Below are 26,817 nucleotides of genomic sequence, written 5' to 3' on the forward strand. Positions count from 1 at the left end.
CCTATTGGCTGCCGAGTGGAGGCGCGGCCGCGGTTGGCCCCGCCCCCGGCGCGGGGGAGGCCCCTCCGGGTCGGTGGCGATGGATCTGGAGGGGCTGCGCAAGGAATACCGGGGGGACACCGAGGTGGGACGGGGGGGACACGGGGGGCCTGGGCCGGGGGGACCCCCCAGGGTGTCCCCAGGGCTCGGGGACCTCCCCCGTTCTGTAAGAGAACCCCCCCAGCCGGGGTATTCCCTCCTCAGTCCTCCCCCCCAGTGTGTCCCCAAGGCACGGGGACACCCCCCCAGCCCGGGTGACCCCCCCCAGGATGTCCCCAAGGCCCTCAGGACCCCCCCACCGTGCTGGCAGTGACCCCAGGACCAGGGCACCCCCCACCCCGAGCTGTCCCCAAGCCCTGGGGTGACACCCTAAGATGCCCCAAGACTTTGAGTGACCCCTTAATTTGTCCCCAGGACCTCTGTTGACCCCTTAAGTTGACCCCAATATCTGAGGTCACCCCCCTAGACTGTCCCCAAGACCTGAGATGACCCTCTAGGTTGTCCCCAAGACCTCAGGTGACCCCCCCCAGGTTGTCTCCAAGACCTCTGGTGACCCCCTAACTTGTCCCCAAGACCTCTGGTGACCCCTTAACTTGTCCCCAAGACCGTGGGTGACCCCCCAGACTGTCCCCAAAACCCTGGGGTTCCCCCTCCTTGCCCTCACAGCTCCCCCCGTGCCGGTGTCACCCCCTCCCCTGCCTCCAGCGGGACCCCCCCGTGTCCCCACACCCCAGGGCGTGTCCCCCCGTGCCTCACACTTGTCCCCCCCGTGTCCCCAGGCCTTCGAGGAGAAGCACCTGGTGTCCCACGATCCCATAGAACAATTCCAAGCCTGGTTCCAGGAGGCCCGGGAGTGCCCAGACATCGGGGAGGTCAACGCCATGTGCTTGGCCACCTGCTCCAGGTGACACCGGGGGGGTGACACGGGGGTCCCCTGGCCTTGGGGGTGTCCTGTCCTGTCCTCACCCCCCCCCCCCCTTCCAGGGATGGGAAGCCCTCGGCCAGGATGGTGCTGCTGAAGGGATTCGGGAAGGACGGATTCCGCTTCTTCACCAACCACGAGAGCAGGAAGGGCAAGGAGCTGGTGAGGGCTGGGGGGGGCTTGGGGGGCAGTTCGGGGGGGGCCTCTGGGGGTGCTGGGTGGGCTCTGGGGGTACTGGAGGGGTTTTGGGGGTACTGAGTGGGTTCTGAGGGTGCTGGGGGGCTCTGGGAGTGCTGGGTGAGCTCTGGGGGTGCTGGCGGGTTCTGGGGGTGCTGGAGGGGCTTTGGGGGTGCTGGGGGGTCACTGGGAGTGCTAGGTGGGTTCTGGGGGTGCTGGGGGGCTCTGGGGGTGCTGGAGGGACACTGGGGCTCTTGGGGGGCTTTGGGGGTGCTGGGGGGTCACTGGGGTTGCCGGGGGGACACTGGGGCTCTTGGGGGGGCTCTGGGAGTGCTTGGAGGTTCTGGGGGTGCTGGAGGGGCTTTGGGGGCATGGGGGGGTCACTGGGGGACTCTGGGGGTGCTGAAGGGACTCTGGAGGACTGGGGGGCTCTGGGGGTGCTGGGGAGACACTGGGGGTGCTGGGTGGGCTCTGGGGGCGCTGGGTGGGCTCTGGGGGTGCTGGGGGGCTCTGGGAGTGCTGGAGGAGCTTTGGGGGTGCAGGGGAGGTTTGAGGGTTCTGGGGGTGCTGGGTGGGCTCTGGGGGTGCTGGGGGAACACTGGGGGTGCTGGGTGGGCTCTGGGGGTTCCCCAGGGTGGCAGCACCTTCCCAGCCCCTCTGCACCGTCCCTGTGATGCCAAACAGCCCCATTTTGGGTCAAGGCCGTGCCAACCCCATGGGGGCACCTCCTGCTGCAGCAGATCCCGGGGTATCCCGGATTTCTGGAGCTGGGAATGCTGTGGGAGTGCTGATAGCTCCCTCCTCTTCCCCCCAGGAGTCCAATCCCTTCGCTTCCCTCGTCTTCTACTGGGAGCCCCTCAGCCGGCAGGTGAGGGGGGGTCTCCTGGAGGGGTGGGGGGAGCACAGAGGATTCCTTGGAATGGTGTCCAGGGGGATCTTGGGGCTCCCACGGAGCGTGGGGGGGTCACACTCGGATGGGTTCCACCCCCTGAGGGTGAGGTGTGCTGGGGGTTGGCCGTGTTTTGGGGTGGGAAAGTCAGGGAATGGAGTGGAAAAGTCAGGGGAATGGGGTGGAAAAGTCAGGGAATTGGGTAGGAAAGTCAGGGAATGGGGTAGGAAAGTCAGGGAATTGGGTAGGAAAGTCAGGGAATGGGGTAGGAAAGTCAGGGAATGGGGTAGGAAAGTCAGGAAATTGGGTAGGAAAGTCAGGGAATGGGGTGTTTCCGTGCTCAGGAGCCCCTTTGGAGCTGTTGGCTGGAGCCCAGGTGATGGTGGTACCTGCATTTCGGGTGGAAAAGTCAGGGAATGGGGTGGAAAAGTCAGGGGAATGGGGTGGGAGAGTCAGGGGAATGGGGTGGGAAAGTCAGGGAATGGGGTGGGAAAGTCAGGGAATGGGGTGGGAAAGTCAGGGAATGGGGTGTTTCCATGCTCAGGAGCCCCTTTGGAGCTGTTGTCCAGGTCCCAGGCGATGGGGGTGGCTGTGTTTTGGGGGGAGCAGCCAGGGAATGGGGTGTTCCCCCGCTCAGGAGCCCCCCGGGAGCCGTTGCCCGGATCTGAGCCGCCGTTCCCGCCCCAGGTCCGGGTGGAGGGCTCCGTGAGGAGGCTCCCGGAGGAGGAATCCGAGCGCTACTTCTACTCCCGGCCCCGGAGCAGCCAGATCGGGGCCGTGGTGAGCAGGCAGAGCTCCGTCATCCCCGACCGGGAGGTGAGCCCGCCCTTCCCGAGGGAACCACCAGGGGCTGCTGCCCCGTCCAGCGCCCCCCTCACCCCTCCCCGTTCCCGCAGTACCTGAGGAAGAGGAACGCGGAGCTGGAGGAGAAATTCCGGGACACGACGGTGCCCAAACCGCACTACTGGTGAGTGCTGGGGGGCTGTGAGCAGGGGGTTCATCGCCCCCTGCGCCCCCCTAACCCCCTGCATGCCCCCTGCCAGGGGTGGGTACGTCCTGGAGCCGGAGGTGGTGGAGTTCTGGCAGGGCCAAACCAACCGGCTGCACGACCGGATCGTGTTCCGGAGGCTCCGGGATCGCTCGGCCCCGCTGGGGGCCATGACCCACCCCGGCCACGGGGACTGGGTCTACGAGCGCTTCTCCCCCTGAGGATCCCGCTCTGGAATGCCACCTGTGCCAGAGCCACCCCCCCACCTGCCCCTCGTGGTGTGCTGGGAATCGCATCCCGAGCTCCGGGAATTCCCGGCGCCTTCGTCTGCATCCGCTCCCCCCACCCCGTGCTGCTGGGGGTTAATTAATCGTGTTAATGATTGTGGAGAGACCCCAGCTGTGACCCCAGTGATCCCCTCCCCTCCCCAGTCCTGCCACTGCCACTGCCTGTGCTCTGTGTTTTAGCTGGAATTGTGTTGTAGCTGGAATCCTGTTTTAGCTGGAATCGTGGAATGTGCTCAATTCCCGATGTATTATTGCTCTTGTTTAATTGATTTATTTCATTAATGTCACCACGGTGTCACCCCTGGCTCTGTCCCAGCACCACTCCTGCCACTGCCACTGCCTGTGCTCCATGTTTTAGCTGGAATCCTGTTTTAGCTGGAATCGTGTTTTAGCTGGAATCCTGTTTTAGCTGGAATCATGGAATGTGCTCAATTCCCGATGTATTATTGCTCTTGTTTAACTGATTTATTTCATTAATGTCACCCCGGCTCTGTCCCAGCACCGTGGGATTCTTCCCCCCCCAACCCTCCCCCTGTCCCCTCCTCCAGCTGAGCTTGGAAAAATCACATCCGGGTGTCCCCGAGGAGGTTTTGGGTTAATTTTTACCCACACGGGGCCGGGCTCTCCTGGAACAGCCGGGAATCCCGGCCCTGGAGCCGGCACAGGGTCACATCCCAGTGAAACCAGGCCCTGATAACCTTCCCCCTCCTTCCCTGCTCCGTGTTTGCCATCCCAGCCTCTGGATCGTGCTCCCCCCGGTGGGAACCACATGTGGATATGACTGGGAAAAGAGGGGTCAGGGACCTCAAAAGGGGGTAAAAACCAGCTTCAGTTGGCCCAAAATAGGGTAAAAACCACTAAACCCACCCCAAAATGGAGCCAGAGAACATCAAACCGCCTCTAAAAAGCCCCCAAACCCCTCAGAAGCGTCCCTGGAGAACCTCAGACCGCCCTTAAAAATCATCTGGAGACCTTCAGGCCACCCTAAGAAGCCCCAGAACCACCCCTGAAGAACCTCAACACCCTCCCCCTTCCCCAGAAAGCCCCCAAAAAGGTTCTGGAGACCTTCAAAGAGGTTCTGGAGACTCTCAAACCACCCCGAAAACTCCTCAAAGCTCCCCCACCCCAAAACCCCCAAACCTGCTCCTGAAGAGCCTCAAACCACCCCAGAGAGGGTCTGGGGGACCCCAAACCACCCCAAATGTGGTTCCCACCCTGGATGGGGGGGCTGTCACAGCCCCTCCCAGTCGTGCCCATCCCTTGGCACTGGGAGGGACAGGAGGGGACAGAGGCACAGGAGGGGACAGCGGGGTGTCCCAGGAAGGGGCTGGGACCCCCCCCAGTCCCGGCAGGAGGAGCAGGACCCGAGCCCAGACCCCCCGGGATGGATGTTAATGATCCCACGGGCTCCTCCCTCCTCTCCCTCGTCGCTCCCTTCCCGGGACAAAGAGCAGCCCGAGAGCAAACACGGCCCTGGCACTGCCCCCGTGCCAGGAAACGGGCACTTGGCACCCTCAGGGCTTTTGTCAGAGCTGGGAAGTGCTCGGAGCCTGCGGAGTTGGGGCACGGCCGCGCCCTGCGGGGCAGGGAGGGCACCGCGGGCACCCCCCCGTGTCCCTGGAACCCCGGCGTGTCCCTGCTCCAGGGGGTCGGGCATTCCCCGGGATGGATTCCCCGGGATGGCTCCGCTCCCAGTGGGGTCCTGGAGGGATCCAGAGCCCTCCTCCCACCCTGCCAGGCTCGATCCAGGGATGTGCTGAGCTCTCCCTGGAGCTGCCTCTGCTTCCACCCCCAGGGGGTCAGGGATTCCCTGGAATGGCTTTGCTCCTGCTGGAGTCCTGGAAGGATCCAGAGCCCTCCCACCCTGCCAGGCTTGATCCAGGGATGTGCTGAGCTCTCCCTGGATGTGCTGAGCTCTCCCTGGAGCTGCCTCTGCTTCCACTGCCTCGGGGTCAGGGATTCCCTGGAATGGCTTTGCTCCCAGTGGAGTCCTGGAAGGATCCAGAGCCCTCCCACCCAGGGTCTGGGATCCACCAAGATCTCCCTTGGAGCTGCCTCTGCTTCCACTGCCCCGGGGTCAGGGATTCCCCGGGATGGCTTTGCTCCTGCCGGAGTCCTGGAAGGATCCAGAGCCCTCCCACCCGGGGTCTGGGATCCACCAAGATCTCCCTGGAGCTGCCTCTGCTTCCACTGCCCCGGGGTCAGGGATTCCCTGGAATGGCTTTGCTCCCAGCAAGGTCCTGGAAGGATCCAGAGCCCTCTCACCCTGCCAGGCTGGATCCCTGGCTCTGTCAGGGGGCTCAGGGAAGGGATCATCAGTCTCTGAGGGATCATCAGGATCTGGGATCTGCTCCAGGCATCCCCAGGGGCTCTGAGCTGGGACATCCAGGGGTCTCTGAGGGATCTGCTGAGCTCTCCCTGGAGCTGCCTCTGCTTCCACCCCCACGGGGTCAGGGATTCCCCGGGATGGCTCCACTCCCACTCGAGTCCTGGAAGGATCCAGAGCCCTCCCACCCTGCCAGTCTGGATCCAGGGATGTGCTGAGCTCTCCCTGGTTTATTAACAGCAGTTAATTAGCAGCAGGTGCCAGAGCTTCCAACACCCCCAGCAACCCACCGGGAGCCCCCCGGGGTCGGCTCCCCCCTTCCAGCAGCGGGGAGTGATTCCCTGAGGAATGCTGCTCCTCCCGGGAGCCCCCCGTGGAGGCAGCTCGCGGGGGGGACTGGCCCAGCGGGGCAGGGAAGTGTCACATCCCGAGTTTTGGGGGTCACTTGGCAAGGACACGGCGTGGGACTGGGAGCTCGGGATCGGGAATGGGATGGGGGCAGAGCTGGGTGGGCTCTGGGCTCGGGGGGGAGTGTCCTCATCCCAGTATGAACCAGTCAGCCTGGGGCGGGGCGGTGGGAGGGACGGGCTCAACCATCCCGGGTCCGTGATTATCCCTGGGATAAACCCCATCCCGAGTCCTCTCTCCTCCCGGGGCCGCGTGGATCGGCATTCCCGGGGTGGCCGGAGGGTGACATCCCGCCGGGTCACTTCTCCTCCTTCTCGGCGGCCCCGCAGAGGTTCGGGTGCTCTGCCAGCGTCACCCTCACTTTCTTCTTCTCCTTGAAGCGCCCCGAGTGGGAGACCTTGACGTGCTTCCCCTTGGTGCTCTTGTCCACGAGCTTCTCCAGGCGGGCGGCGAAGCCGGGGGGTCCCTCGGGGCCGGTGCCCTCCTGGGGGTCCCCCCCGGGGGCCGCGGGACCGTCGGGGGTCTCGTACAGCACCGTGGGCGCTGCCTGGCGCTTCTTCAGGAACGTCAGCTTCCACCAGCCGTGGCTGTCGGCCATCCTGGAACGGGAATTTGGGGAGGGTCGTGCTCCCTTGGGTTCCTTGGACCCCCCGGGATGTGATTCCAGAGGGATGGAAGCCGGCGCTGGCTTCGCTTGCGGTGCTTCCCCGGTGGGATCCGCGTGGGATCGGGGCTGGGGGAGCACCCCGCGGGTACCAGGAGGGGATGCTCCATGCCTTGGGAATTCCGCGGCGCCGGGAAAAGGCCGCTGGCAGGGCCCGGGAGGTGCCTTATCAGCCACGTGTAGCGGGGCAGGGAGGGAGCCCGGTGAGCAAACAGGAACAGGAACTGGGAGCAGGTGGGAGCTGGGGAGGGGCCGGGGTCCCACCCCGGGATTGGGGTTGCCTCTCGCTGGAGGGGACGGGCGGGAGCGTTGGAAAGGCTTGGGAATGTTCCGGGAACGCTCCAGGAAGGCTCCAGCGATCCAGGAAGGCTCCCGGAGCCGCGCGTGGCTCCAGGGCAGGAACCCAGGAAGGCGGAGGAGCCAAAGGCTTCCCTGGCCGCGGGCAGGGACGGGATTCCTGGCGCCCTGTGCCCATCCCGGGGGTCGGCGCAGCCCCGTGTCCCCCCGCGGGGCTGGGCCACCCCTGGCCCCTCCCCGCTGTTACCCCCTGGCATCAATTTGGGGGGATAAACCCCCCTCCCTTGTCCCCGCTGGGAATGGAGGCGAGGTCACAAAAATTAGGGCCACCAGTGGGGTGGTGGCCCCTGTGTCCCCCCCACGGCCCCCCTCCCGTGCCAGAGCCAGGTGATGCCACCCCCGACTGGTGTCCCCGGGATGTCCCGGGGGTGTCCCCGGGGTTCCCACACCCCGTCCCCACCTCGGACACCCCGTCCCTGTACCTGCTGCTCCCACGCCCGGGGTGTCCCGGGGTTGTCCCGGGGGTGTCCCGGGGGTGTCCCGGGGGTGTCCCGGCCGGGGGGCGCGGGCAGGTGCCGTTCACCTGCCGCCGTCCCGGTGTTACCGTCAAGGTGAACCCGCGCCCAAACCCCTCCTGCCGGAGCAAACAGCGGGGCCGGGCCAGGCTCGGCTGAATATTCATGACGGGGAACGGTGCCAGCGCCGCCCGGGTGGCCCTGGGTGGCTCCGGGTGGCCCCGGGTGGCTCTGAGTGGCCCCGAGTGGCCGCCACCGCACCGGACTGGCCGTGGGGGCCACGATGTCGCCGTCCCGACGGCCCCGAGGTGGCACATGGACCCGAGGTCGGGCAGCCCGGGGGTCCAGGGCTCCTGTTCCCGGTGGGATTGGCCGAAACGAGGCCGGTTCGTGCCTCCCGCTGCTCCCCCCGGGGTGCCCCACACGGGGTGTGTCCCCACGGGACGTGTCCCCGCGTGGGGACGAGCTGGTGGCTCCCTAACTCTGGACCTGGGGGTGGCACGTCCCGGGTCCCTCGGGAAGCGCGGAGCCAAGATCCCCCTGGGAACGGCAGAGGGTATCCCAGGTCCCTTGGGGATTCCTGGGAGGGGATAAAAGTGATCCCAGATCCCTGGCGGGGGGAGTCAGAACTGATCCCAGGTCCCTCATGGGTCCCATGGGAAAGAGTTAGAACTGATCCCGGGTCCCTCAGGAATCCCTGGGAGGGGTTAGAACTGATCCCAGGTCCCTTCTGGATCCCTGTGGAGAATCTAGAACTGATCCCAGATCCCTCATGGGTCCATGGGGAAGAGTTAGAACTGATCCCAGGTCCCTTGTTGGGACATCCAGTGGTCCCTGAGGGATCTGGGATCTGCTCTAGGACACCCCCCCAGAGATCCCCAAGGGATGTGGGGCAGGCTCTGGGGCAGCTCTGGGGATCCCGAGGGGATCTTGGTTCTGTGCTGGGGCATCCAGTGCTTCCCAAGGGATCTGGGATCCCCGAGGGATCCGGGATCCGCTCTGGGGACAACTGGGGATCGCCCCTGGATCTGGGGTGTGCTTGGGACCGTGAGGGGCGGCCGTGGGGGTTCCCTGGGGGATTCCCGGCTCCGTCCTGGGGCTTCTCCGGGATCGGGATCGGGAACCCCCGAGAGAGACCTCGCATTCCCATTGGTCCGGACCGGACCCGCCCCTTCCCCTCTCCAACCAATCGCGACGCCGGCACGTGGCGCTGCCGCCGGGATACCGCCCTCTGATTGGTGGGGAGGCGGGCCCTTTGGACAGAACGCGTTTTGATTGGCTGAGGGGCGCGCGCCGAGGCAGGGGATTGGCTGGAGGGGGGCAAGGCGGAAGTGGCGCTGATGGCGACATGGAGGTGTTGGATCGGGACGGGAGCGGGATCGGGAAAGGGGCCGGGAGCGGGGCCAGGGCCGCGTTCGGGGAGCGGGGAAGGGCCCCAAGCCCGGGGCAGCGGGGACAGGCCGTGCCCGGGCGCTGGAGCGTGGGGTCTCCCCCCTGACCCCGATCCCGGTGCTTCTCCCGGTGCCGATCCCGGTGCCGATCCCGGTCGGGCTCCTCCAGCCCCGCTCCCTCTGTGTCCTCCCCGCAGGTCCCTCCCCAGGACTACCGGAACGTGCCCATCGACATCCAGACCGGCAAACTCCTGGGTGCGGTGCGGGAAAGTCATCCCGGGATTTGGGGACCCCTCTGTTCCTTCTGGAGCCGGGGAGGGAGCCGGGAATTTATTCCAGTGTTTGACCCTCCACTCTGGCTTCCCCTCTTTCCCCTCCAGCCCTTCACAAATCGGGGAATTCATCCCAGTGTTTGGCCCCCACCCCAATCCCCCCTTTCCCCACCAGACCTGGAGAAGATCTGGGAATTCCTCCCTGTCTTCCCGCCTCCCCCCACCCCCCCGAGCCCCCTTTCCCCCTCCCACACCTGAGAACAAGCCGGGAATTCCTCCCACCATTCCTCCCCCTGGAACACGCAGGGTCTGTGCTCCCTTCCCGACCCTGGAGCCTGTCTGGGGGGGTCACCCCTGCCTTGTGCCCCCCCCAGGTGACCCCCCTGTCCCCCCCTGTCCCCAGACTGGCTCGTGGACAGGCGCCACTGCAGCCTGAGGTGGCAGAGCCAAGTGCAGCTGATCCGGCAGCGGATCGACGTGGCCATCCAGGACATGCCGGAGAACCAGGAGATCAAACAGCTCCTGGAGGGATCCTGTGAGTGGCATCGGGGGGCTGGATCCCTTGGGAGAGCTGGGAGATGAGCTGGGAGCCTGTTCCCAAGGGTTTGGTGGGGGTTTGGTCTCCCCTGAGCCAGGAGATGGGAGCTGGTGGAGTCGGGAGTTGGGGCTGAGCTGGGAGGGGGTGACACCCCCCAGACTTCCTGGGGTGATCCCAGACTTCCCAGTGATCCCAGCCCACCCCCTCACCCCAGACCTGCACTACTTCCACTGCCTGAGGATCGTGGAGATCCTCAAGGGGACCGAGGCCTCCACCAAGAACCTCTTTGGCCGTTACTCGTCCCAGCGGATGAAGGTGAGACGGGGCTGGGGAGCTCAGCCTTCCTCATCATCCTCCCCTTCCTCACCCTCCTCATCCTCTGCCTCCTTTTCCTCCTTGTTTTCCTCCTTTTCCTTATTTTCCTCCTTTTTTCCCTCCTTTTTTTCTTCCTTTTTTTCCTCCTCTTCCTCCTCACCTTCCTCATCATCCTCTGCCTCCTCTTCTTCCTCACCCTCCTCACCCTGCTCTTCCTCCCCCCCAGGACTGGCAGGAGATCGTGGCCCTCTATGAGAAGGAGAACACCTACCTGGGTAAGGCAGGGGGGGCTTGGGGGGCTCTGGAGGGACCCTGGGGGTGGTGGGTGGTGGTGGGTCTCCAAACCGGGATGGGGAAGGGACAGGATGTGCTGGAATTCCAAATCCCACTGGGATGGAGCTCTGAGGGGTCTGGGACACCCCAAGACCCCTGTGAGTGGATGGAATTCAGCCTCCAGACTGGGATGGAGTGATCAGGACACGATGGGATGGGCCCCCCAGGTTGTCTGGGGCATCCTGAGGACCCCCATGGGTGGGTGGGATCCAGCCCCCAGACTGGGACGGGGAAGGGACAGGATGTGCTGGAATGCCAAATCCCGCCAGGATGGAGCTCTGAGGGGTCTGGGATGCCCTGAGACCCCTGTGAGTGGATGGAATTCAGCCTCCAGCCTGGGATGGAGTGATCAGGACACGATGGGATGGGCCCCCCAGGTTGTCTGGGGCATCCTGAGGACCCCCACGGGTGGGTGAGATCCAACCCCCAGACTGGGACGGGGAAGGGACAGGATGTGCTGGAATGCCAAATCCCGCCGGGATGGAGCTCTGAGGGGTCTGGGATGCCCTGAGACCCCCTGGGTGACCCCTCCCTGGCCTGGGTGCCCCCCCAGCCGAGCTCTCCAGCCTCCTGGTCCGCAGCATCAACTACGAGATCCCGTCCCTGCGGAGGCAGCTCGGGAGGTGCCAACAGGCCCAGCAGGACTTTTCCCGGCGGGAAGAGGAGTGTCAGGTGGGAGCAGCCGAGCTCAGGGAGCGGTTCCTGGCCTCCTGCAAACAGTATGGAATCACTGTGAGTGCCTGGGGGGGCCAACAGCCCCAAAAGCAGCCCCTAACCCACCCCAAAACAGCCCTTAACCCACCTCGAATCCAGCCCCCAAACCCCCAAAACAGCCCCCCCCCAAATGGCCCCCAACCCCTCCAAAAATAGCTCCCACCCCAAAAGAGCCCCAGACCTTCCAGAAACAGCCCCAAACCCTCCTAAACGGACCCATCTCTCCAAAACAGCTCCCACCTCCCAAAAAACAGCCCCCAACCCCTGAAAACAGCCTTCAACCCCTTCAAAACAGCCCCCTCCCATCCCAAAACAGTCCCCAAACCCTCCCAAACAGCCCCATCTCCCCAAAACAGCTCCCACCTCCCAAAAAACAGACCCCAACCCCTGAAAACAGCCCCCCCTCCAAACAGGCCCCTCCCATCCCAAAACAGCCCCCAAACCCTCCTAAACACCCCCTTCCCCCCGAAACAGCTCCCACCCCTCAACAACCAGCCCCAAACCCCCCAGAACAGCCCCCTCCCACCCCAGACCTCCCCTCAAAAGAGCCCCTGACACCCCCAAACAACCCCCTCCCACCCAGAGCAGCCCCCACCCCCCATCTGTCCTGGGAGGGGTCACACTGGCAGCAGTGTCCCCATGGTGTCCCCATGGTGTCCCTGTGGTGTCCCCACTCCCAGGGCAGGAGCTGGGGGGGCCTGTGGTGACCCCACACCCCCCCATGTCCCCATCCTGCCCCCAGAGTCCCCCAAGGGGGGGCTTTGGCTGCCTGTCCCCCCCCCCAATGACACGTCCCCCGGTGTCCCCAGGGTGACAACGTGCGGCAGGAGCTGCTGGCCCTGGTGCAGGACCTGCCCTCGCTGCTGTCCCGTGTCGGGGACACCGTGGGGGACCTGGGGGAGGCCATCGAGCTCTACCAGGCCTGTGTGGGCTTCGTGTGTGACAGGTGGGCACGGGGACAGGGACAGGGGGACAGGGGGACAGACCTGGGGGACAGGGGGACAGGGACAGACCCTTGGGGACAGAGTGACAGACCCTGAGGGGACAGACCCTGGGGGACAGGGGGACAGACCTGGGGGACAGGGACAGGGGCACAGGGATGGGGGGATAGACCCTCGGGGACAGGGGGACAGAGCTGGGGGACAGGGGGACAGGGACAGACCCTCGGGGACAGGGGGACAGACCCTGAGGGGACAGACCCTGGGGGACAGGGGGACAGACCTGGGGGACAGGGACAGGGGCACAGGGATGGGGGGATAGACCCTCAGGGACAGGGGGACAGAGCTGGGGGACAGATCCCTGGGGACAGAACTCCAGGGACAGGGAGAGGAGGACAGACCCTGAGGGACAGGGGGACAAATCATTGGGGACAGACCCTGAGGGACAGGGACAAGGGGACAGGGACAGGGGGACAGACCCCTGAGGACAGACCCTCAGGGACAGGGGGACAGACGCCTGGGGACAAATCCCTGAGGACCAACCCTTGAGGACAGACCCCCAGGGACAGGGATAGGGGGACAGACCTGAGGGACAAACCCTCGGGGACAGAGAGACAAACCCTTGGGGACAGACCCTTGAGGACAGACCCTCAGGGACAGAGTGACAGACCCTGAGGGGACAGGGACAGGGGGACAGACCTCCAAGGATGGCTCCTCCTGCCCCCTGTCCCCACTGAGGAACTGTCCCCCAGTCTGGGGCTCTCTGGGTGGGGTTGGGTGGTCGCCCCCATCCCTGATGTCCTCCCATGGTGTCCCCAGCCCCAGTGATCCTGTGATGCCTCAGGGTGGTCCCCTCATCCCTGCTGTGTCCCCCCCGTGTCCCCAGCCCTGCCAAGGTGGTCCTGCCTCAGGATAATCCCCCCCTATCCCTGATGTCCCCCTCCCCATGTCCCCAGCCCCAATGAGGCTGTGATGCCTCAGGGTGGTTTCCCCATCCCCAGCTCCCTGGAGCTGTTCCCCCCAGCCCTGCTGAGCCTGTGATGCCTCAGGGTGGTCCCCCCCATCCCCACTGTCCCCCCCATGGTGTCCCCAGCCCCAGTGACCCCGTGATGCCTCAGGATGATCCCCCCTATCCCCACTGTCCCCGTGGTGTCCCCAGCCCTGCCAAGGTGGTGGTGCTTCACCCCATCCCCGCTGTCCCCCATGTCCCCAGCCTTGCTGAGCCTGTGATGCCTCAGGGTGATCCCCCCCCATCCCCTCTGTCCCCCCCATGTCCCCAGCCCCTCGGAGGCGGTGGTGCCCCTCCTGAGGCACGTGTGTGCCCGCGGGAACACGACGGTGCAGGAGTGGCGGACGGGCCGGGAGCCGCGGCGGGTGGAGCGGCCGGAGCTGCGGGAGGAGGAGCCGGAGCCGCCCCGGGAGGACGCGGTCAGTCCCTCTCGGGGACCCCAAACTCCTCCGCGGGGTCCAGCTGTTCCCCCTCCCTCCCGGAAGGTTTCAGCGGGGTCCTTCCCACACAGATCGACTGGGGGGATTTCCCGCTGGATCCCCCCCCGGGAGGGGATGGAGGAGCTGCCGAGGGGGGCGAGGAGATCGACTGGGGGATCACGGTGGAGCCCAGTGCTCAGGTGTGTGACACCCCCCCGGGGCGGGGATTGCCCTGCTCCAGGGGCTGGGGGTGTCCCGGCCCCACCCATGTCACCAAGTGCCCCCACCCTGCCCAAAACAGCCCCCAAACCCTCCTAAACAGCCCCCAAACCCTCCTAAACAGCCCCCAACCCACCCAAAACAGCCCCCAAACCCTCCTAAACAGCCCCCAAACCCTCCTAAACAGACCCCAAAACAGCCCCCAAGCCCTCCTAAACAGCCCCCAAACCCTCCTAAACAGCCCCCAAACCCTCCTAAACAGCCCCCAAAGCCTCCTAAACAGCCCCCAAACCCTCCTAAACAGACCCCTTCTCCCCAAAATAGCTCCCAAACCCTCCTAAACAGCCCATAAACCCTCCCAAACAGACCCCTTCTCCCCAAAACAGCCCTTACCCCAAAACAGCCCCCAACCCACCCAAAGCACCCCCCCAAACCCTCCTAAACAGCCCCTAAATCGTCCCAAACAGCCCCTTTCTCCCCAAAAGAGCTCCCACCCACCAAAACAGCCCCAACACCCCTAAAACAGCCCCCAAAGCCCCCTAAACAGCCCTGGGGGGGGTCACAGCATCCCAGTCCCCAGCCATGTGACCCCCCCTGGCTGTTCCCCCCGGGATCAGGCTCTGCCCCAGGGCCCTGGGGGGTGTCCTGGGGGGTGTCCTGGTCCCCCCCCACCCCGATGTCACCTTTGTGTCCCAGCAGGAGGGTGGCATCGACTGGGGGGCCGGAGGGGCTGAGGAGGTGCAGATCACGGTGCTGGAGGCTGGTGCTGAGGGTGAGCAGGGCTTGGGGGGGGTCCCACGGGGGCCAGGCAGTGCCCCCCACACCCTGTGCCCCTGGCAGTGCCCAGAGGGATTTGGGGATGGAGCAGAGGGAAGGGTGCTGTGCTGTGCAGGGACCTTTGGGTGCTGGGTGGGCAGGGACAGGGCAGGTCCTGAGCCCCCTGGCAGTGCCATGGGGTGATGCTGAGCTGGGGTGGGGAGTCCTTTCCCTGCCCCCCAAATCCCTCAGTGCCCCTGGGAGTGCCCAGAGGGATTTGGGGATGGAGCAGAGGGATTTGGGGATGGAGCAGAGGGATGCTGTGCAAGGACCTTTGGGTGCTGGGTGGGCAGGGACAGGGCAGGTCCTGAGCCCCCCGTGGGGTGGTGCTGAGCCAGGATGGGGGGCTTGGGACCAAAGAGAGCTGTGGGGGTCCCATCCCAGCCCCCCCTCACCCCCCCAGTGCCCGAGGAGGGGGTTGCCCGTGGCTCTGATGCCCTGACGGTGCTGGAAAACCCTGAGACACGGAACCAGTTCATTGATGAGCTCATGGAGGTGGGATGGGGTGGGATGGGGCACAGGGAGGTGGGAGGGGGTGGGATGGGGCACAGGGAGGTGGGATGGGGTGGGATGGGGCACAGGGAGGTGGGAGTGGGGTGAGATGGGGTCCATGGAGGTGGGATGGGGTGGGATGGGGGGCACAGGGAGGTTTGAGGGGGTGGGATGGGTCCATGGGGGTGGGTGTGGGGTGGGATGGGGCACAGGGAGGTGGGAGGGGGTGGGATGGGGCACAGGGAGGTGGATGTGGGGTGGGATGGGGCACAGGGAGGTGGGTGTGGGGTGGGATGGGGCACAGGGAGGTTTGAGGGGGTGGGATGGGGTCCATGGAGGTGGGAAGGGGTGGGATGGAGCACAGGGAGGTGGGAGGGGGTGGGATGGGGTCCATGGAGGTGGATGTGGGGTGGGATGGGGCACAGGGAGGTGGGAGGGGGTGGGATGGGGCACAGGGAGGTGGATGTGGGGTGGGATGGGGCACAGGGAGGTGGATGTGGGGTGGGATGGGGCACAGGGAGGTGGATGTGGGGTGGGATGGGGCACAGGGAGGTGGATGTGGGGTGGGATGGGGCACAGGGAGGTGGGAGGGGGTGGGATGGGGCACAGGGAGGTGGATGTGGGGTGGGATGGGGCACAGGGAGGTGGATGTGGGGTGGGATGGGGCACAGGGAGGTGGGAGGGGGTGGGATGGGGCACAGGGAGGTGGATGTGGGGTGGGATGGGGCACAGGGAGGTGGGAGGGGGTGGGATGGGGCACATGGAGGTGGATGTGGGGTGGGATGGGGCATGTGGGGTGAGCTGCAGCAGGGCCGGACCCGCAGCCATCCCGTTCCCGCAGCTGGAGCTGTTCCTGGCGCAGCGCCTGGTGGAGATGGAGGACGAGGCCGACATCGTGGCCATGAGCCAGCTCCAGCTGGCCCCGGCCCTGCTGCAGGGCCAGACCAGCGCCCACGTGGGCTCCCTGCTGGGCACGGCCCGGGCTCTGCTGGCACAGCTCTGCTCCCGCAGCGTCCAGCACCTCTGCATGATCCTCGCCTCACCCAGGTGCCAGCACGGCTGGGGAGGGGTCCCGGGGGGGGGGACAGGGTTGGAGGAGGAGGGGGAGGTGTCCCGAGGTGGGGATGGCACTGGAGTGGCTCTGGAGGTGCCCTGGGATGGGGATGGCACCCAGGTTTGATCTGGAGGTGTCCCAGGATGGGGATGGCACCTGGGGAGGATCTGGAGGTGTCCTGGACTGGGGGTGGCACATGGTGTGGCTCTGGAGGAGGAGGTGGGGGGGTCCCAGGATGGGGGTGGCACATGGTGTGGCTCTGGAGGAGGAGGTGGGGGGGTCCCAGGATGGGGATGGCACCCAGGCTGGATCTGGAGCAGGATCTGGAAGTGTCCTGAGGTGACGATGGGAGGTGTCCCAGGATTGGGGGTGGCACATGGGGTGGCTCTGGAGGTGTCCTGAGCTGGGGGGTGGCATTTGGGGCAGATCTGGAGCTGTCCCAGGACAGGGATGGCACCTGGGATGGATGTAGAGCAGGAGGTGGAGCTGTCCTGGGGTGAGGATGGCACTGGGGTGACTCTGGAGGTGTCCTGGGGTGAGGATGGCACTGGAGTGGATCCGGAGGTGTCCTGGGCTGGGGGTGTCCCTGGGGTGTCCGGGGGGGGCTGGGGGTGTCCCTGGGGTGTCCGGGGGGGCTGAGGGCTGGCTGTGCCCCCCAGGTACGTGGAGAGGGTGTCGGAGCTGCTGAAGCAGAAGCTGAAGCAGGCGGAGCTGCTCCTGGCCAAGAAGGAGGTGATGGCCCAGAAGCGCCGGGAGGCCCTGGCAGAGCAGGGATCCCTGGAGCCCAAGCTCGACCGGCTGCTGGAGAAGACCAAGGAGCTGCAGAAGCTGGTGAGGGAGGTGGGGGGACCCCCTCAGGACCCCCCCGTTTGCCCCCTGCCCGCCCTGAGCCCCCGGTGTGTGTTGCAGATCGAGGCCGACATCTCCAAGCGCTACGGAGGGCGCCCCGTCAACCTCATGGGCATCAACCTGTGACCCCCCCCAGAGGGGCAGGGGGGGGATCCTGACCCCCAGACCCCCCCCTTCACACCCTGGGGGTGCTGCTGGGGGGCTGTGGCCTCGCTGAGGGCGGTGGTTATGAGGGAATAAAGCAAATTCTCCCGCTCATCCATCTGGATTTTGGGGGGGGTGGAGAGGAGCCCTTAAACCCCCCCGAGGTTGATCCCAGGGAGCCCCCCCATGCCCTGGCCTTGGGGGGTGGATTTTGGGATACAAACGAATTCTCCCATTCATCCATCTAGATTTTTGGGGCAGAGGAGTCCCTAAACCCCCCGAGGGTGGTCCCAGGGATGTGGGACCCCCCCCCCATGCCCTGGCCCTGGGGTGGCCCTGGTGGGGGGAAGCCCTTCCTGGAGGGGGTGGATTTTGGGATACAAATGAATTCTCCCACTCATCCATCCAGATTTTTGGGGCAGAGGAGCCCCTAAACTCCCCGAGGGTGGTCCCAGGGATTTGGGAACCCCTGTCCTTGGGGTGGCCCTGGGTGGGTGGGGAGCAGAACAGCCCCCCTTGGGGGGTTGAGTAATAAACTGTTGAGTAAGAAACCCAGTTCTCCCACCCCTCTGGATTTTGGGGAGGGAGGAGGAGCCCCTGAACCCCTATGGGGGTGATCCCAGGGATGTGGGACCCCCTGACCTTGGGGTAGCCCTGGGTGGGGTGGGAGCAGAACAGCCCCCCTGGGGGGTGGCTGTTGAGGAATAAACCCAGTTCTCCCACCCCTCTGGATTTTGGGGGGGAGAGGAGCCCCTGAACCCCCCAGGGGGTAATCCCAGGGATGTGGGACCCCCTGTCCTTGGGGTGGGGAGGGCAGGGAGGTGTCCCAGGATGGGGATGGCACCCAGGCTGGATCTGGAGCAGGATCTGGAAGTGTCCTGAGGTGACTATGGCACCTGGGATGGTTCTGGAGGTGTCCCAGGATCGGGGGTGACACGTGGTGTGGCTCTGGAGGTGTCCTGAGCTGGAGGGTGGCATTTGGGGCAGATCTGGAGGTGTCCCAGGATAGGGGACACCTCCCCTTGGGGAAGGGTGTCCTGGGCAGGGTGGGGAGCAGAACAGCCCCCTTTGGAGGGGGGGGGTGGCTGTTGAGGAATAAACCCAGTTATCCCACCCCTCTGGATTTTTGGGAGGGAAGAGGAGCCCCTAAACCCCCCTGGGGGTAATCCCAGGGATGTGGGACCCCCTGTCCTTGGGGTAGCCCTGGGTGGGGGGGGGAGCAGAAAAGCCCCCCTGGGGGGTGGCTGTTGAGGAATAAACCCAGTTCTCCCACCCCTCCGGATTTAGGGGAGGAAGAGGAGCCCCTAATCCCCCCGAGGGTGCTCCCAGGGGTGCTGCAGCTCCACACCCTGTCCTTGGGGCGGCCCTGGAGGGGAAGGGGGTGGGCAGAGCGGCCCCCCCGTGCTGACAGCCCTGCCCGGGGGTGGGGGGGCGATTGGATTTTAATTTCATAGCAGAGCAGTTGATTCATGGCCGGGTGTCGCCGGCGGTGACGCCTGTAATGACTTTCCTTGGCGGGCGGCCGCCGACTGACACCGCTCATTATTCCTGGCGCTCGTTAGCGCGGGGGGGGCCCCGCGCCCCGCCGGACAGTGAGCGATGGCCCCCCATTAATCACCCCCCGCATCGCCCCCCCCGCCCCTACTGGGCTCTACTGGGACGTACTGGGCTGGGCAGGGCTGGAGCCCCGCCCCCTCCTGGCATCTTTGGGGCGGGGCTGCCACGCCCTCTGACGTCACGACAGGACATTGGTCCCCATGGGGGGGTCTTGTCCCACCCCACCCCACCCCCCGACACGTCACAGCTGCTTATGGGGCTGGGTCTGCTGTGGGACCACCCCCCAGGCCGGGGTTGGGACCCCCAAAGGGGCGGGGGGGTCCCAAATGGAACAGGGGTTTCTCAATGGGGCAGGAGGGTCCCCAGTGGGGCTGCCGGGGGGGGGGGGGGGCTGTGCCGTTGGCACCCGGACCAAGACCTGGGGCTTTGTAGGACCCCTGTCCCCATCCCTGTGCCTGTCCCCATCCCCTTCCCCATCCTTGTCCCTGTCCCTGTCCTTATCCCTGTCCCCATCCATGTCCCTGTCCTCATCCCTGTCCCCATTCCTGTTCCCGTCCCTGTCCCCGTCGTCGTCCCTGTCCCCATCCCCTTCCCCATCCCTGTCCCCATCCCTGTCCCTGTCCCCATCCCCATCCCTGTCCCTGTCCCCATCCCCTTCCCCATCCCCATCCTCATCCCCATCCCCATCCCCATCCCTGTCCCTGTCCTCATCCCTCTCCCCATCCCCATCCCCTGTCCCCATCCCTGTCCGTGTCCCCATCCCTGTCCCTGTCCCCATTCCTGTCCCCCTTCCTGTCCCCATCCCTGTCCCTGTCCCCATCCCCATCCCTGTCCCCATCCCTGTCCCTGTCCTCATCTCTCTCCCCATCCCCTCTCTCCATCCCCATCCCCTGTCCCCATCCCTGTCCCTGTCCCCATCCCTGTCCCCATCCCTGTCCCCCCCAGCCGTGGGGCTCACGGGGTGCAGACCCCCTGGTGCATCACCCGGGGGTCCCAGCCCGGCTCCATCTCTCCCCCCCCCCAACATTCCCGTCCCATCCCTCCCCCCCGGTGCCACCCCCGGGGGTCGCGCCGAGGCAGCCGGGCTTGGGGGAGCCCCTCATTACCCCGCTAACGGTGATTAACGGGCTAATTAAGCGGTGTCTGCCGCTCCCGGCTGGCTGGGGACGGAGCCGGGGGGCGCGGAGGGTCCCTCCGTGAGGACGGGGGGGGTCCTGGGATGGGGGGTCTGGGGGTCACCGTCACCCGCGTCTCCATAGCGAAGGCATCCGGCGGGGGGGGTCCGGCCATAAAGCCCCTTTATCCCTGGAACTAACGCCCCCCCGCCGCAGGGGTCGCTCGGCCCCCGGCCCTTGACCCCCCCTGACCCCCCCGGGACCCCCGGCCCGCCCCGCAGGTCCCGGCGGGGGCAGAGGGCAGAGACCCCGCGGGGGGGTTGATGGGGAATTCAATGGGGTCACGCCGTGCCCCCACCCCGTATCCGACCACCGCCCCCCCCCCCCCCCCAGCTTCTGGGGCTTCCTTAGGGCCTTATGAATATCCCGGGGGCCCCTTTCCCAGCTTTTGGGGCTTCCTTAGGGCCTTATGAATATCCCTCCCCATGGCGGGTGAAGGATCGGCCGGCGCCGCCGATCGCTGTTCCCATTATCCCGGACATTCCCGGGAGACAATGACGGGAAGATAAAACACTCCCGGCCCTCCCCGCTGCTGGGGTGGGATGGGGGGGCTTGGGTGGGTTTCCTGCCCCCTCCTCCCCCCCCCCCCCGGCCTGCCCCCCGTGTCCCTTGGGATGCGGGGATGGAGGGATGGAGGGGGTGTGGAAAGAGGGAGCAGGGACAAGGACCAGGGGGATGGAGGGGACATGGAAAGAGGGGACATGGACCAGGGGGACACGTGGATGGACGGGAGAAGGACCAGGGGGACGTGGGGATGGAGGGGACATGGAAAAAGGGGACATGGAAGGACCAGGGGGGCCCGTGGAGGGAGGGGACACGGGCTGAGGGGACGTGGGGATGGAGGGGACATGGAAAAATGGAACATGGACCAAAGGGATGCATGGAGGGACAGGAGAAGGACCAGGGGGACATGGGGAGGGAGGGGACAGGGACAAGGGGGACACATGGATGGAGGGGACACGGACACAGGGGACACAAATCGGGGGGACGTGGATGTCAGGGACAAACAGTCCAAGACAAGGAGCCACTCCCCAAATTTCTGGGGTCCCCTGCAGGTCCCTGTCCCCCGTGTGTCCCTGTCCCCTCCCTGGCTGTCCCCGGCCTGCCAGGCTGCAGGAGGGGGGTCCGCGGCCCTGGGGGGAGGCTCAGGGCTGGGTTTGCTCCAGACAAAGGGATGGGACAGGGCTGGGAATGGGGATCAACCCCCCCCCCCCAGCCCTGATGGTGCCGGGGAGCGGCTCCTCCTCCCCCCGCCCCCCCCGAGGGCCCGGCTGCCGCTCCATCTCACCTGCCAGGGAGGGATTTAATTACCAATTAAGGTCCCTCCATCTGTCCCGGCCCTGTCCCCGCGTTCCCGCTCCCGTCACATCCCTGACATCCCGCTCGCTCCATTAACTGCCGGGCGCAGCCGGGAGCCGGCGCGGGGGCGGCCCCGCGGCCCCACCATCTGGGGGGCGGCCCGTGCCCCCCTCCCGCTGCCCCCCAACCAGCCCCAACCCTCCCCAACCGCCCCCCCCAGAGTCCTTGTGTGTCCCGTGCATCCCCCCCATCCATCCATCCATCCATCCATCCATCCATCCCTCTGTCCCTCCAGCTATCCTTGCATTGTTTCCTGCATCCCTCCGTCCATCCCTGCTTCCCTCCCTCCATCCCTGCATCTCCCTCTTCCTCCCTCCACCTCTCCCTCCATCTTTTCCAGCATCCCTCCATCCCTCCGTTCATCCCTTCCTCCGTCCCTGCATCCTTTTCTTCATCCCTCCCTCCATCCTGCTTTCCATCCCTCCCTAATTTCTTCCCGTGTGCCTCCATCCCTGGATCCCTCCATCCCTCTCTCCTTGCATTCCTGGATCCCTCCATCCCTCCCTCCTTGCATCCCCGGATCCCTCCATCCCTCTCCCCTGCTCAGGTCTCTCTGCATCCCCCTCCTCACCCCCTCCAGCCCCTCTCAGCCCATTTTTAGGGACAAGCAGCCGCTCCCACGGTCTCCAGTGGGGTGTGGACGGCAGAGGGGCTCGGGATGGCACCCCCTGTCCCCCCCCGGAGCCCCTCAAACCCCCCCCCCCGGGGCAGAGACACCGCAGCTGCTCCGCGGGCTCGGAATTTCCTCGTTAAAACACGGGAAGGGGCGACAGATGCCCCGGAGCACTCGGGGACCGATGTGTCACCCGGGGGGGGGGGCCGGGGGCGACACGACAGCTTCACGTGTGGGGGGGGTGTCAGCTGGAGCCGGCTGGGGGGTCCCGGGCTCTGGGGGGGTCCCGCAGATCCTTGGAAAGGGGCAGAAATAGGGAGAAGGGAAGAGCTGGGGCAGCAGAGAGGGGAAAAGCCTCGGGGGTTATTTTTGGGGGGGCTCAGGGTGCAGCCCCCCCAGCCCGGCAGCACCCGTGGGTGTGATGAGCTGGGGGGGCTCAGCCGGGGGGGTTTGAGGGGCTCATCGTGCAGCTCAGAGTGGCCAGGAGGGGGGTGCAGCCCCCGACCTGTCTCTGGGGGCTGCTCGGACCCCCCGACCCCAGAGGAGGGGGCTCCCCAGCCCCGCGGCCCCCCCGGCCGGGCCATCCATCACCGCGACAGCCCGGGGGAAGGCGAGGGGGGCTCCTGTGCCCCCTCCCCGCCCCGGGGGCTTCTTTCCCCTCCTCTTTCCCTTTCTCTTCCCGTCCGGGAGACAAAACCCGGCTGACAGGACGGGGCCGGGCCATCCATCAACGCGCCCGCTGGAACCACCTCTCGCCCCCTCCCCGCTAATGAATCCCCACCCCCCCCCCCCGCCACTGCCGCACCCCCAAACGGGCACCACAGGGACCCCCAAAACAGTCCCCCCCCCGGCACAGACACCTCCGGCACGGGCACCCCCAAAACGGGCACCACAGGGACCCCCAAAACAGTCCCCCCCCCGGCACAGACACCTCCGGCACGGGTACCCCCAAAACGGGCACCCCCGGCACTGCGACCCCCGATATGGGCACCCCAAAACAGCCCCCACACCCCTTCGGCTCGGCACCCCCCGGCCTGGCTGTGTGACCCCCCCACTCCGGTCCCCTGGACCCCCGGACCCCCCCATGTTCCTCCCCACGGGCTCGGGGTCCCGGCTCGGGTGGGGATGGGGCAGGGGAAGGGGGGATGTGGGTTTGGGGGTGACACGGGCTTGGAGGTCACTGGGTTTGGGGGCGTCAGGGTTTGGGGGTCCCATGGGAATGGAGGTGACAAAGGTTTGGGGTGCCATGAGATGGGGGGTGACTTGGGATTGGGGGTGACAAGGGTTTGAGGTTGACAAGGGTTTGGGGGTGTCAGATTTTGGGGGTGCTGGGGTTTTGGGAATCGCTGTCTTTAGGGGTCTCAGGGTTTGGGGGTTGTATGGGACTGGAGTTGACAAGGATTTGGGGGTTGTATGGGACTGGAGGTGACAAGGGTTTGGGGTGACATGGGACTGGGGGTCACTGGCTTTGGGGGTGCCAGGGTTTGGGGGCAGTGCAGCCCCAGCCTGGTAGGATTTGGGGCGCAGGGAGGCACAAACGCTGGATTTTGGGGCTGGGGTCTCCCAGCTGTGGGGTCAGCGTGGGTTTGGGGGCGCAGTGGGGTCGCGGGGGGGGTGGCAGAGTCCCGGGGACGCCCCCGGTCCCCGCGTGTCCCGGATCCCCTCTGTCAGCGACACTCGAGCCCCCCCAGCCCCGCGGCCCGGGGGGAGGTGAAGCCCCTTTGTCCGGGGGTCCGTGGGTGGCAGAGGCCCCTTTGTCCCCGTGTCACTCGGGGGGCACCAGCTGTCACCGCCCGGCTCCCAGAGGGGCCTTCGCGCTCCTCCTCCTCCTCCTCTTCCTCCCCCTCTTTGTTCTCCGCCTGCCCGGGATGGGGAGGGAGGGGGGGTCGGGGGTCCCCACCCCAAGGGACAGCGGGGACACAGATCCCCCCCCCAGGATAGGAGGCCGGACACCCCCGGGGGGCAGAAGGGGGCTCAAGGAGGGGGGTTTGGGTTGCGTTTCATCCCCCGCCCCATCCCCGGGGTCCGCGGGGTGACCGTTTTGGGGGTTCGGGGTGGGTGGGGGGTCCCACTGAGCCTTTGTCACCCACGGAGGGGGGCAGGTCCAGGGCAGGGGGGGCAGGTCCAGGGCAGTCGGTCCCTCCCGGGAGGGGACACAGGGGATGTGGGGACACCGGGGGGGGGTCTCCCGGAGCTTGAGAGGTTTTGGGGGGCACAGAAAAGGTCTGGGGGGATCTGAGCTCCGGCGACATCTGCGGGACCCCCCCCCCCGAGGGGACACGGGCAGCTCTGCCAGCTGCTCCCCCTGCCCGGCCCCGGGGGGGGGGGTCCATCCATCAAGGTCTGCCCCCCCGAAGCCCCCCCGAGCTGGGAGGGATGTGGGGTGTGGGGGGGTTTGGGGTGTCACTCGTGTTTTGGGGGGGACACAGACACACCTTTGGGGGCACGTGGCTGCACGGGGGGGTGACCGCAGCAGGGTTTGGGGGGCACCAGGGAGCGGAGAGGGGAAGGGGGTCCATGGGGGGGTTCCCCGGTTTGGGGTGTCCCGGGGGGGCAACGTGAGGGGGGTCAGAGGGCTGGGGTGGGGGTGGGGTCCTAAGGGAGGGGAGTCCCTGCGATTGAGGGGGGGGGGGGCATCGCTAGAATTGGGGGGCGTCCCCATGGGGAGGCTCTTTGGGATGTGGGGGACCCCAAGAAGGGGAGGGGGCTCTGAAAGGTAGAATTTGGGGGGTCTCAGGGGGTGCCGGACCGGGGGCGACCCGGGCGGGGGGTCCCTGGTTTGGGGGTGTCCCCAGGGAAGGTCCGGGGTTTGGGAGGGGTCAGAGTGGGGGGTCCTGAGTTTGGGGGCGGACCCGGGCGGGGGTCCTGGGTTTGGGGGGGCTCAGGGTGGGGTCGTCCAGGTTTCGAGGGTGTCCCTGGGGGAGGTATCGGGTTTGGGGGGGTCCTGGGTTTGGGGGGGTTCAGGGTGGGGTCGTCCCGGTTTCGGGGGTGTCCCCAGGGAGGGTCTCGCGTCTGGGGAGGCTCAGGGGGGGTGGTCCCGGTTCCGGGGGTGTCCCCGGGGGGGGTTATCGGGTTTGGGGGGGACCCGGGCAGGGGTCCCGGGTTTGGGGGGGCTCAGGGTGGGGTGGTCCCTGTTTCGGGGGTGTCCCCGAGCGGGTATCGTGTTTGGGGGGGACCCGGACGGGGGTATCGGGTTTGGGGGGGCTCAGGGTGGGGTGGACCCGGTTTCGGGGGTGTCCCCGGGGGGGTATCGGGTTTGGGGGGGGGTTCGTGGGGGGTCCACGCGCTGCTCCGCGGCAGCCGGCAGGGGGCGCTGCAGGACCGCAAATGCGCGAGCTGGGGGCGTGGCTAAGGCGAGAAGGGGCGTGGCCACGGGTATTATAAAGAGAATCATCAATGCAGGGGCGTGGCTATGCAAATGAAGGGTCGGGATGGCAGGGGAGGGGTCGGGGGGTCTGTGGGGTGGGTGTGCCAGGGTTGGAATAACCCCACAGTGAAAGGGTCCCCAGGCCGGGGGTCTGTAGGGTGGGGAGGGTCTGTAGGGTGGGGGGTTTCCAGGAAGGGGGTGATCCCGAGGCCAGGGGGGTGGTCTGTGGGGTGGGAAGGGTCTGTGGGGTGTGGGGTGGTCCCAAAACGAAGGGGTCCCTGGGCTGGGTGTCCTAGGGTGGGGTGTTCCTGGGAAGGGGGCGATCCCAAGGTGGAGGGGGGGGTCTCTGGGCTGGGTGGGGAGGGTCTGTGGGGTGGGGGGGTTCAGTAAGGGGGGGCGATTCTGGGGGGTTTGACCCCTCTGCTGGACCCCATTGCGGTGGTTTGAAATGCCCGATCTGTAGGGACTGGGATTTAACAAAAAACCCCATAAATGTCAGTTTTATTTCCAAAGGAAACACGGCGAGGAAGGAAAGACCCGCCGGGTGACATCGGGGACCCTCCACCCCACAGGAATTGGGGAGGGAAACTTGACCTGTGGCTGGATCCAGCTGGGAATGAGTGGGAAGGACAAATCCCTTCCCCCTCATTAGCGCCTAATTATTCCCTCGTTATTATTAATGTGGGGGCGGACACCAGACCTGTGAGGGGCTCCTGGAGGATCCCGGGTGATCCCACCCCTGGGGCACAGCCACCCCCCCTTCCCACTCCCATTCCCTGCCTTCTCCCGGTGTGGAATTTTCCAGTGACTCACCGGTTGCACCCAAATCTCCCCGATTTTGCTTTAAGCTCTGGGGCTCTGGAGCGTTTTTTCCCATGGGAATGGTGGGGTGCTTTAGGGTGCCCCCCTAAAGCAGCACGGGGTGGGGGAGGGCTGGGCACAGGGACAGGGACACCTGCCAGGCCCCAAATAGTCCTGGGGGACACTAAAAATAACCCCTGAGGGACAGCCCGGCTCGGATTCCTGGTTGGAAGCTGCCCATGGCACTGGGGAGGGTTTGGGGGGGCTGAGAGACCCTCTTTTTCCTCGTGGGGTGCAGGGGGGGGGAACTGGCACCAGAATAAAGCCCTGAAGTGATTCAGCCCCACTGTGAACCCTCAGAGGGGCTTCGGGGGGGCAACACCCCAAAATCTCCCATTTAGGGTGGGCAGAATCCCCAAATCTCCAACCCAGGGTGGGCAGTACCCCCCAAATCTCTCCCCAGGGGGCATCAGGGTGGGCAGGACCCCAAATCTTCCACCCAGGTGGGCTGGGGGGGGGCAGAACCCCCAAATCTCCAATCCAGGGAACATCAGGGTGGGAGGGACCCCCAAATCTCCAGCCCAGGGAACATCAGGGTGGGAGGGACCCCCAAATCTCCAACCCAGGGAGCATCAGGGTGGGAGGGACCCCCAAATCTCCAGCCCAGGGAACATCAGGGTGGGAGGGACCCCCAAATCTCCAGCCCAGGGAGCATCAGGGTGGGAGGGACCCCCAAATTTTCCACCCAGGTGGGCTGGGGGGGGGGGCAGAACCCCCAAATCTCCAGCCCAGGGAACATCAGGGTGGGAGGGACCCCCCAAATCTCCAACCCAGGGAACATCAGGGTGGGAGGGACCCCCAAATCTCCAGCCCAGGGAACATCAGGGTGGGAGGGACCCCCAAATCTCCAGCCCAGGGAGCATCAGGGTG

The 26,817-nt window shown here is 66.2% G+C and overlaps 3 protein-coding genes across 3 annotated transcripts; 2 read left to right on the forward strand and 1 right to left on the reverse strand.

Moving 5' to 3' along the window:
• The first annotated feature begins 34 nt into the window (after positions 1–34).
• Positions 35–3,746, forward strand: PNPO (pyridoxamine 5'-phosphate oxidase). Its single transcript, XM_032711541.1, has 7 exons — positions 35–124; positions 819–943; positions 1,024–1,123; positions 1,953–2,006; positions 2,715–2,843; positions 2,924–2,994; positions 3,071–3,746. Exons 1-7 carry the CDS (start codon positions 80–82, stop codon positions 3,234–3,236), a joined length of 690 nt encoding a protein of 229 aa, XP_032567432.1. The 5' UTR covers positions 35–79; the 3' UTR covers positions 3,237–3,746.
• Positions 3,747–5,838: 2,092 nt separating this feature from the next.
• PRR15L (proline rich 15 like) lies at positions 5,839–7,639 on the reverse strand. Its single transcript, XM_032711305.1, has 2 exons — positions 7,480–7,639; positions 5,839–6,635 (listed from the first exon to the last, which is right to left on the reverse strand). Exon 2 carries the CDS (start codon positions 6,632–6,634, stop codon positions 6,335–6,337), a length of 300 nt encoding a protein of 99 aa, XP_032567196.1. The 5' UTR covers position 6,635; positions 7,480–7,639; the 3' UTR covers positions 5,839–6,334.
• A 1,124-nt stretch (positions 7,640–8,763) lies between these two features.
• CDK5RAP3 (CDK5 regulatory subunit associated protein 3) lies at positions 8,764–17,037 on the forward strand. The gene is made up of 14 exons (XM_032711233.1): positions 8,764–8,866; positions 9,101–9,158; positions 9,579–9,710; positions 9,928–10,028; positions 10,255–10,303; positions 10,915–11,093; positions 11,885–12,021; positions 13,294–13,441; positions 13,534–13,641; positions 14,360–14,432; positions 14,880–14,971; positions 15,810–16,015; positions 16,682–16,853; positions 16,932–17,037. The coding sequence occupies exons 1-14, from the start codon at positions 8,861–8,863 to the stop codon at positions 16,995–16,997; spliced, it is 1,527 nt and encodes a 508-aa protein (XP_032567124.1). The 5' UTR covers positions 8,764–8,860; the 3' UTR covers positions 16,998–17,037.
• The last annotated feature ends 9,780 nt before the right edge of the window (positions 17,038–26,817 follow it).

Source organism: Chiroxiphia lanceolata, chromosome 26, assembly GCF_009829145.1.
Source record: "Chiroxiphia lanceolata isolate bChiLan1 chromosome 26, bChiLan1.pri, whole genome shotgun sequence".
NCBI classification, from domain to species: domain Eukaryota; kingdom Metazoa; phylum Chordata; class Aves; order Passeriformes; family Pipridae; genus Chiroxiphia; species Chiroxiphia lanceolata.

Bases quoted from the DNA above. Each gene is read 5' to 3' on its own strand.
- PNPO (XM_032711541.1), top strand. From the start codon at position 80: ATGGATCTGGAGGGGCTGCGCAAGGAATACCGGGGGGACACCGAG. The intron at 2,007-2,714 runs GTGAGGGGGGGT...TTCCCGCCCCAG, and splicing joins GGGAGCCCCTCAGCCGGCAG to GTCCGGGTGGAGGGCTCCGT. The intron at 2,844-2,923 runs GTGAGCCCGCCC...CCGTTCCCGCAG, and splicing joins CCGTCATCCCCGACCGGGAG to TACCTGAGGAAGAGGAACGC.
- PRR15L (XM_032711305.1), bottom strand. From the start codon at position 6,634: ATGGCCGACAGCCACGGCTGGTGGAAGCTGACGTTCCTGAAGAAGCGC.
- CDK5RAP3 (XM_032711233.1), top strand. The intron at 10,029-10,254 runs GTGAGACGGGGC...CCTCCCCCCCAG, and splicing joins ACTCGTCCCAGCGGATGAAG to GACTGGCAGGAGATCGTGGC. The intron at 13,442-13,533 runs GTCAGTCCCTCT...CTTCCCACACAG, and splicing joins AGCCGCCCCGGGAGGACGCG to ATCGACTGGGGGGATTTCCC.